Here is a 10704-nt window from a genome sequence, read left to right as displayed (position 1 = left end):
ACCTGCGCTTTATTATTCTTTAACCGATTGACTATTCTGATTTAATCTTGGCTAGGTGGTATACACTCTATACCGTCATCTATTATTGGTTTTGGAGTATCCTCTTCACGGCTACTATTTGATACCAGAAGTTTTTCAAAATGATCCTTCCTTCTTTATCTCTACAGGAGAATGTGCCTGCACCAAATCCTTCGGTTTGGTGGTGGTGGTCTTTGGTACCCTAATGTTGGTTTTGCTGCAGTTTGTAGGGAGTGGGCAATTCTCTGCCATTGTGATTCTATAATATTATCGGGACAAGGGGTGCTTTCGTCAAGCAGTTGGGTAAGTTGAGCGGAGTAGGCTTCGGCTATCTGTTGTGTTTGCAGCTTTTCGACGTCAAATTTCCGTGTTACATTAGATCGCACCTTTACTGCTACATTAAGACGACACCTTGTATTGGTCCTTGAAAAAATAATCGTTAAATACTCCACGCCTTGTATTGGTCCCTGAAAAAAATATTCTTTAAAAACCCCACGCCTTGTATTGGTCCTTGAAAACATAATCGTTAAATAATCCACGCCTTGTATTGGTCCTTGAAAAAAATATTCTTTAAAAACCCCACGCCTTGTATTGGTCCTTGAAAAAAATATTCTTTAAAAACCCCACGCCTTGTATTGGTCCTTGAAAAAAATATTCTTTAAAAACCCCACGCCTTGTGTTGGTCCTTGAAAACATATTCTTTAAAAAATCCACGCATTGTATTGGTCCTTTTCAAAAATATTTTTTAAAAAATCCACGCCTTGTATTGGTCCTTGAAAAAAATATTCTTTAAAAAATCCACGCCTTGTATTGGTCCTTGAAAAAATTATTCTTTAAAAAATCCACGCCTTGTATTGGTCCTTGAAAAAAATATTCTTTAAAAAATCCACGCCTTGTATTGGTCCTTGAAAAAAATATTCTTTAAAAAATCCAGTCCTTGTATGAAAAAGATATATTTTAAAAAAATCCACGGATAATCTAAAGGATATTTAAAAACCATTAAGGAAAGTTCAAAAGTCGGACGGGGCTATATGATACCCTTCACTACTTTGGAAACATACAAGTGATGCTAATATATACAATGTTCTGTAAATGGAACAGGAAATGGAATCTTTGAAATGGAATGTGTGATCTAAATGTGTGACCCAGTAAAAAACTCAATGCACACACCATTCTGAAATCTATGAAAAATTGTATGTCAATCGGATTCTTTTATGTACCATTTGTATGAAATCTAAGAAAATAATGTATGTGGGTGGAGATATATGTTGCATATACCTTTGGTATGCTGCAGCACAGAGCTCTGTTCACAATTTTGTCTCGTGTATATGGAACAGACGCAGGCTCCTCGAAGCATCATTTACCTAAAATCGGACGAAACTATATATCGGAGCTATATCTAAATCTGAACCGATTTCCACAAAACTTCGCACACATCAAACTGGACTTAATCTAGTACGCTGCGCAAAATGTTGTCTCAATGGAACAGACGCAGGCTGCTCGATGCATCATTTACCTAAAATCGGACGAAACTATATATGGGAGCTATATCTAAATCTGTACCGATTTCCACAAAACTTCACATACATCAATCAGGACCTTATTCAGTACACTTTGCAAATTGTTGTCTAAATCGGACAAAAATTACGAAAAATCGGACGAAACTATATATGGGAGCTATATCTAAATCTGTACCGATTTCCACAAAACTTTGCAAAATTTTGTTTAAATCGGACAAAAATTGCGAGTTTGGTGCATAATTTGCCTAAAATCGGACGAAACTATATATGGGAGCTATATCTAAATCTGTACCGATTTCCACAAAACTTCGCACACATCAATCTGGACCTAATCTAGTACGCTGAGCAAATTGTTGTCTCAATCGGATACATTTTGCGAGTTTGGTACACAATTTAACTAAAATCGGACGAAACTATATATCGGAGCTATATCTAAATCTTAATCGATTTTCTTCATTTTCAATAGGGTTCGTCCTTGGGCCAAACAAATGGGCTGTGCCAAATTTCATCCAAATCGGATCATAAATAGGACCTGTACTTTACTCACAAAAATACATGGACGGACGGACAGACGGACATGCATAAATCGACTCAGAAAGAGATTCTATGCATATTCTCAAAAGGAACCATGTGTCTAGCTCTGTTTTCCCGACGAAACCGACTACATTTTACTTCGAAGTGCTACATTCACCAGCAAATTTCATTCGATTAGTTTCGTCATGAAAAATCCACACAGTCGATTGCTGTTATATTTCGAGATTATACCCGGAGATCCATAATCCGTTACATGTGATGATCATAAAACCGTTCTTAACAATTTGCATCCAAACGACATTTTTAATAAAATATTTTAAGCCGTCTATTTGAACGGACAAGTTAATTATCATTTTCCATAATTAATTAATTTTTCCTCGTTTTTAAATAGAGGGAAATAGTAGCAATTATTAAATCGCCATGCTAAAAAATCTATAAACTATATTTGTCTACCAAATGACGTAATAGACAAACACGTAGATGTGTATGTACGTACATAAATCTGCCGTTCATTAATCTAAAACAAAGTCTGTAACCGTCGTCGTACTTTCAGTTCATAATGAAAAAATAGAAAATAATAAATATTAGTAGCTAATGTTTGTAATAATAATCAGAGTTTATTAGTCATACAAAATACGAGTACGAGGTGCACATAACCAAACAACGTGGAGACAATTTTCCATTGATTGCTATTAATTTCCTATTTGTTGGTGTGGTTGTTGCCGTTGTTGTTAGTCGATGTGGATGTCGTTGACAGCACACAATGGAGCTTTATTTAAATTATAGAGCTGCAGTAAAAATATATTTCATATTTTGTTATGAGCCAGCTAGTTTCTCAAACCCCACACCAAACAAAAAAACCATCTCACCACCCCTGTCGATACTTAAGACCTGCAAACGTTGTTGCTGTAACATTCAACCGATTATTGACCGCTTGTTCAATTAAATCCATGTTTTTCTCATTCATTTAATTTCTTTCTCTACATTTTAGTTGGCATTGCCTATTTGGGAGCAATTTTCTGTTGTTATAGGCAAAACAGATGGACAGACAGTCATTCGCTTAAGATGTCTATAATTAATACTAATCATGAAAACGACAATTGTCCCGACTTGCTATTCAATTAATTTAAATAAATGGTCTAATAACGTTGTCGATGATAAATCTTCAAAAACAATATGTTATGAGTAATAATTTGAAAATCGATGTTGATGTTGTTGTTGTTGGAGTCCAAGTAACAAATAATTGTAGCTAAGAGAGTTACTGATTGGAAACAACTAAATAAGTGAATGGAAAATGAGACAGACTGGTTATGGTTTCCTGTGATTTACTTGGGAAAATTTAATATGGTGTGGAAAGAATGGTCGTTGTTTAGTTCACAAATTATGTGGTGCATATGTGCATGTGGACATTGAAAGTCCTACAGAAAAAGTTAGAGGAACGCAAATATTCCAACCCATTTTCAATTTAGGGTTACTACACCTAATTAACTACAACTAGACTAAAACAAATTCTCAGTCTGGATAAAAATTTGCGGAATTTGCCCACATCTGCGTATTTTGTGAAGTATATTGGAATACGTATACTCCTGTAAATATCCGACCGCAAATTGTGAAATCTACGTATAGCCCAACATCAATGTAAAAGTATGTATGGAAGGTATCTCTTCCATACATCGGCAATGTTTTTATCAATGCTCGACCACTTGATTTCCTAAGTATTAACCGATCATAATAAAAAATTATAAATGTCGTTCTTGACCGGAAGCAAAATCTTATTGCTATCGGCAAATATTTTTTGACCGATTCAGCTTGTCGATTTTTACCGAGATATTCCTCCAGATTAAATCCACAAACATGATCAAGAAGCCCCTTCGGATATATTCTTTAAAATCGTGATAATGGCCAATATATCCCTTCAAAAACATTCTTTAAAAAATCTGAATTTTTTACTAGATTTTTTCCTAAAATTTATTTAAAACACAACTATAACGAACTAGATATCTCTACTTTTAAAAAACCGTGCTTATTGCTTAAATATATCATTAAAAAATATCCCTTAAATAACCCAATACTATGCTCTACATACTACAAAATATACATAAAAATCCACGATTATTCGAAAATATTATTTTAAAATGCAAGTTTAAGGCCTAGGCATGCTTTCCAAACTAGTTTTTTATACCCTCCTCTATAGTATGGAGGGTATATTAAATTTGTCATTCCGTTTGTAACTCATCGAAATATTCATTTCCGACCCTATAAAGTATATATATTCTTGGTCAGGGTAAAATTCTAAGACGATCCCTCCCTCCGTCAGTCCGTCCGACCGTCCGTCTGTTATAATCACGCTATCTTCTGAAGGAATTCAGATAGGCTGCTGAAAATTTGCATAGGTTTGTATTTTGTCTGCAGGCAGGTCAAATTCGAAGATGGGATATATCGGTCCACGTTTAGGCATAGGTCCCATATGACAGTACCCCCATTTTCGGTATCTTGGGGTTCTTGAGCGCGTTTTTCAACCGAATACGCTAAAATTTGGAACATTGGGTTCTTATTGGTTACCAAATTTCTCCACTAAAAATTATAAATATAGGTCCCCTATTTCTGGTAGCCCCCATATAACGTTACCCCCACTTTTCAGTATTTTAGGGTTTTTGAGCGTATTTTTCTACTGATATGGCTGTAACTTAGTACTTTGAGTTTTTATTGGATAAATAATCTCTACACTAAATATATGTCAATTTTTTCCGGTATTTTGGGGTTCTTGAGAACGTTTTTCAAATAAATTCGATACAATACAATGGGTTCAACTTGGGCACCAAATGTCTCCACTAAAAATTATAAACATAGGTCCACTATAATGTTACCCCCAATTTTCAGTATTTTGGGGTTTTTGAGCGTATTCGACTCATATGGCTGTAATTTCGTACTTGGAGTTCTTATTGGGTAGCAAATCTCTCTACAAAATAAAAATATAAATATAGGTCCATTTTTCGGGTAGCCCTCATATAAGGGGACCCTCTAATTTTCGGTATTTTGGGGTTCTTGAGCGCGTTTTCAACCGAATTCGCTGTAATTTTATATTTTGTAATATTCGTCCCAAAAATTGGCGTATTCTACCATAGTATGACATATATCGGCGACCTTTTATTCATCTCCCCCATATAATGATATATCCTGATACAAAAAGCTCAATTTAGAAACCAATATTTTGGTTTCGAAATTGAGCTTTATCGGTCATTAATTAGGCATAACCCCTCATATAATGATAACCCCAAATATTCGCTAATTTCTAGCTATGTAATCAATATTGGTCCCCTTTTAGGCATAACCTCATACAACACTACACTCTAAATTGCAGTAGTTTGAGGATTTTATACACATGTTCCACTCTAACATGCATTATCAATATCGGTTCACGTTTTGAGGTTTTCAGATTTTATTAAAAATCCCCATTAAAAATCGCTGAAATTCTTATTTGCTGTACATAATGGTTTACGTAAATCGGTTTGTGGAATTGTCGGTATAGGTCCACTTTTTGAACTTAACGCCTTTTTTGCTTGTTAATATGTAGTCTGATTTTTCTAGGCGTATTTCCAGTTGACAATATCTTTACAAAATTACAGTAATTTGGTATTCCGAGACCTTGATTAATTAGTAAAGTCGGACGGGGCCGAACATATGGTACTCTACACAACTTCCACGAAATTATAACATTCTGTAGTTTTATATTCTGATCTTGAGCAATTTTTCGCGATATTTGCACCCTTTTGACCGACTAGAGGTCAACAAATATTACTAATATTCAGTACAGCCCTTCTAATTACTTGTCCAGATTCCCTTCACCGTGGGTTGTGTTTTGATGTTCGGCTTTCACTTGTGGCCTATATATCGACTCGAAAAAAAAAACACAAAAAATTAGTTTTCGGTCCACCTCATCCCAATATTATTATCTGATCCTCACCGAAATTTCTAGGCGTTGTCCTTAACCATACCCGGATCCTCATGGAAAATTTCAAAGCGATCGGCGCTATATTTTCGCCATCTTGTGTGGTAATGGGTTACTAAATAATATATGAATACGTAAGCACCTGTAAATATTTAAATGTATCTCCCACATCCGAGTACTTACGACAATATAATCGGTATCAATTTAACCACTCCTCTTGGGTATACTATCAACATCTCGGGTCTATGTCCTTCACACAAAAGTCAGGGTCCATTTGACCCGCTAAATATTGACCGATCTTTATCAATTTGGCCCGATTCCTTTTTCCATGTAAAAATTCGCGAAGTTTGGGCCGTAATTGCGGCCCCTGGAGCGACCAGAAAATCAGACAAAAATAAAGTTTTTGGTTCATTTCATCCACTAAATATTAGCCGATCCTTACCAAAAACAATAGGGGTCTTCATTGGCCAGAACCGTGAAGATTGTGGCATGTATCGTGTTTACAAATTATCACTCAGATCGACTCAGCTAGTCGAGATATGACGATCGGTATACTTAAAGGTGGGTCTAGGACCAATATTTCGCGGCGTTACAAACTCTTGGGGCTGCACAAAGCTATAATACCCTGACAAAATAGTTGTGTAGGGTATAATTAATGAATAGCATTTTCACATTGTCGAACAATGAGGCCTTTCAATACGTCTAACAAAAAAAATTAACAATATCCGATATCATTCTTTAAGAACTAGTACATAATAATCCTTAAATACAGCATTAATTTAAAACGGTTCCACTATAATCCTCTTAACTCCACTATAATCAGTTAATAAATAAAAAAAACATATTTTATTAAATTTAATTCTTTATTTCTAAATAAGATATATGAACAATTTCATAAACCTATATATCTACATTGTCAAAAATAAATGTGTATTTTTACCAAATCCTACACGATTCAACTGGTGTACTCATATTCGATTTGGGGGAACAATTAAATGCCAATGAGAATTCCTCAAATTTCGACCAATTCTGTTGCACTCGCTTATCATGCATGTCATGGGCTAAATCCGCCGTAGTCTCCAGACCCAAGGCGGCTATTTTATAAATATCAGCACATAAAAACTGCACAGAATTTACAAAGAAATACTGATCCTTGGTTAGATGGAGAAATGGGAATTTCATGCCATGATCATCGCTAATGGTTTGATAATAATTATAGGCCACACGCAACCCCGCAACATCTGCAATATTTTCCGATGCAATATCCGAGCGAGTACTCTGCGAATAACACTTTAGATGTGGTGAAAAATGATGAGCCACCTTGGAGCCGAGATAATCATAATTACTTTCATGATCATAGATAATGTGAAATAAATCATAGGCATGGATAATTTCGTGGGCCAAAATGAAACCGAGCAGGGAGTATTGATGTAGGTGGTTTAGTTGGGTGTCATAGAGGGGTAATTGGAGATAGCCATGTGGCACCAATATGGCATTGTCGAAGATTTTCACTGGAGATGAGGAACTGAGGGAGCTGGTATCGAAATGATACACCTTATCGGCAATGGGTAGGGATTTTTGTTCCAAATATCGATAATGCAATTCATTCATAAATTTTAAAACACTCAAATGCGTGTCGATAAAATTGCTGCTATTCACTTTTAAGTCGTTGTAGAAGTTCTCCACAAAATCCTCACTGCAGTTACGTGGTAGATTGCCAATTTTCAATTGCATGTGATGTAGTTCTTTGAGAATAAAATTTTGTTCTTGGGAGTCTAGTTTCAAGTGATTTTCCTTAACCAATGATTCAAATGAATTTTTCAAATTCTGAAACATTTTCTGTAGGCTCTCCTCAATTTCCTGGCGCTTATTTTTAAAAAGTGTCTCTTCATAAAGGTAGTTCATAAAAACTGGCATAAAACTGCGAACATATTTTATACAATTTCTTTGACTGCCATGTGGAAGATTACCATTTATATAATACATAAATTTCAACATTATATAATAGCCAATTGTTTCATTAGAATAAGACTGCAAATGTTCCTTGAGATTTGAGAAAAATTCCGGAGTCACTGCAAATGTTTGTATGGTTAAATTTTGTAAATATTCCCTTCTGGTTTCATTCAAAACAATTTGAAAATATTTCAACCAATCAATTTCCGGCACACTTTCCTGCAATTCCTTCAGCTTCATTTGTTGAAAATTATCCGCATAGTTTCGGGTATCAGTTTCATTTAAATATACAATCTTTGCCAGTTCGTTAAGTGCTCTTTCAAACTCCATTATTTCCTCAGTCAGCTGGTGACTTGCATTGTGATCCATACCAAAATTAATAAAAATATTCTCCACATCTTCGGATTCCAAAAGTACCGAACCATCATAATGTTGTGAAACTTCCAAAAAATATTCCTTACTATTGCGGGGATTAACATTGACATTGTGGGTGAGAAATATCCCATTCATGCCATAACGTCTCAGCACGGCCAAAACATGTAACCAATCAAATCGTGTGACATTTAACCACTCCTCTTCACTCTCTATACTAAATATGGGCCATTCCATTTGCAATTCCTCCTCCACGGCGGCCAGAAATTGATTCAATACCAAATGTTCCACATTTTCACAGGCATCATATAAGGCCTTGGCTTTTTTAAAAATCCCCGTTTTCCATTTCCTGTCTTCCTCTCCCTTTTCCAATAACTCCCTGTACTGCTGATTTACTTTGTAGTCCATATACCCAGGCATATCGATGTAATCACCCTTTCCATCATCATAATTGCGATGCCAATTGCCGCAAGCATATTCATAGAAATTTTCACATGGATCCACACTCTCATTTACATTGGCCTTTATTAATTTTTCATAGAATTTATTCACATTTATCACAGATGCCTGGACCAATTCTGGGCCATAACAAAATGTCACAATTAAAAATATGAAAATTCTCCAACCGAACATCACTATTTTTTTCTAATTTTCTTTCGTTTTTTTTTTCTTCTCGGTATTTATGTCCAGCAGATGTCACTCCCTATTTTATACTAATCTCAAATAGCTATTCTAAAAGACACATCCAATTCGACTTCATTTCATCTTCATGGCGAACAATCTCTTCGTATGTTCCTCTTCACTGGCTATTAATCTTTTTTCATGTTGGGTTTATCAAAATTTGTTTTGTTGTTGCTCTTCTTCTTTTTTCTACTATTTGTTTTATTTTAATTTGTATTTACTACAAATGTCCATTGTTGTTATTATTGTAATTTCATATTATTATCGCATTTTTATTATATATGTATGTATTTAATTCGTATCTCTAATAAAAATTGAAACTGAAACAAAAGATCTGAACGACAGCTGACAGTGAAACTATGGCACAAATCATTACGTTGACCCTTGTAAAACGCATACAGAATTGATAAGGAATATCAACAAAATGCAGTGGAACATGGTTAACATGACCAATGTTTATAAAGAAATATTAAAAGTAATAATAATAATATACATATTTAATAATAAAATATTAATAAAGCCTAGAAGTTCAAAAATATATGTTCAAAGAATGGAATTAAAAGCCTAGAATATTCTTAAATATATACAATTTTAGCTAGGAAGGTCCTTCCGCTAATAAATGCGTCTTGTAGCCTGGATGATCCGTCAAAATATTTTTTTAATATAGATTAGGACCCTTCACAAATATTCACAAAAATCCATGATTATAGCCTAGAAGCTCCTTCAAACATATTATTTAAACATCCCTTGAATGATTTGAAAAATATATTTTAAACATCCTAAAATGACCTTCTTTAAAAACTCGCCACTCACTATTAGTCTTCCAAAATATTATTTAAATAATCCACGATTGTAGTCTAGAACGTACCTCAAAAATAGCCTTTAAATTATTTCTAACAAATTCTAGCCTAGAAGTTTAATATTTTTTAAAACAATTTGCGATTATAGCTTAGAAGGGCCAACAAAAAATTATAAATTCAAGTATGTCCTTCAGTAATATTATTTCGAAATTTTACAACAATAACACAGATGGACCTTAAAAAATAATCTGTAAACGTATGTAATTTTGTCTCAGAAGGTCCATCGAGAACATTTTAGCCTTGGAGGTTCATATAACACACAACTATAGGCTAAAAAGTTCCTAAACATAAGTTCCTATTAAAATATTGTTTTAAAAATCCGGGATTATATTCCGGAAAGTTTTTCAAAAATATTATTTAACAAATCTACGAACAGATGTTATGCCATAACCCTCTCATTAATGGATTGGTAACAGTTAAAAGCTACACATAATCCATTAATGTCAGCAATATTTTCCCGATGCAATATCAGACCGTGTACTCTGTGTATAACACTTTAAGTGAGGTGCAAAATAATGGGCCACCCTTGGGCCGAGATTATCATAATTGCATTCATGATCAAAGATAATATGAAAAAAATCATAGGCATGAATTATTTCATGGGCTAAAATGCATCTGAACAAGGAGTATTGATGTAAATTATTTAATTGAATAATGTACAAAGGAACGCTCCTAAAAAAGAGATTCTTAAAAAACGAGATTATTTTGGAATATATCCTAAAATTTCCTACAAAAGTATTCCTTAGCAAATCACGATTACATCGAAGAAGATCCTTCAAAAATATTATTTTAAAAAATTACTTAATCTAGAGGCCCC

General features: G+C 34.3%; 1 protein-coding gene across 1 annotated transcript; it reads right to left on the bottom strand.

The window, feature by feature from the left end:
* Positions 1-6957: 6957 nt before the first annotated feature.
* On the bottom strand, positions 6958-8979 carry LOC133324848 (phosphate-regulating neutral endopeptidase PHEX-like). The gene has a single exon (XM_061533679.1). The coding sequence runs from the start codon at positions 8977-8979 to the stop codon at positions 6958-6960; it is 2022 nt and encodes a 673-aa protein (XP_061389663.1).
* Between the last annotated feature and the right edge of the window lie 1725 nt (positions 8980-10704).

The sequence above is a fragment of the Musca vetustissima genome, unplaced genomic scaffold (genome assembly GCF_032173495.1).
Source record: "Musca vetustissima isolate MV318-11 ecotype Yass unplaced genomic scaffold, APGP_CSIRO_Mvet_v1 utg28841, whole genome shotgun sequence".
Lineage (NCBI taxonomy): Eukaryota > Metazoa > Arthropoda > Insecta > Diptera > Muscidae > Musca > Musca vetustissima.
The sequence above is the reverse complement of the archived record's forward strand: the minus strand, read 5'-3'. Positions and strand labels throughout refer to the sequence as shown.

Bases quoted from the DNA above. Each gene is read 5' to 3' on its own strand.
- LOC133324848 (XM_061533679.1), bottom strand. From the start codon at position 8,979: ATGTTCGGTTGGAGAATTTTCATATTTTTAATTGTGACATTTTGTTAT.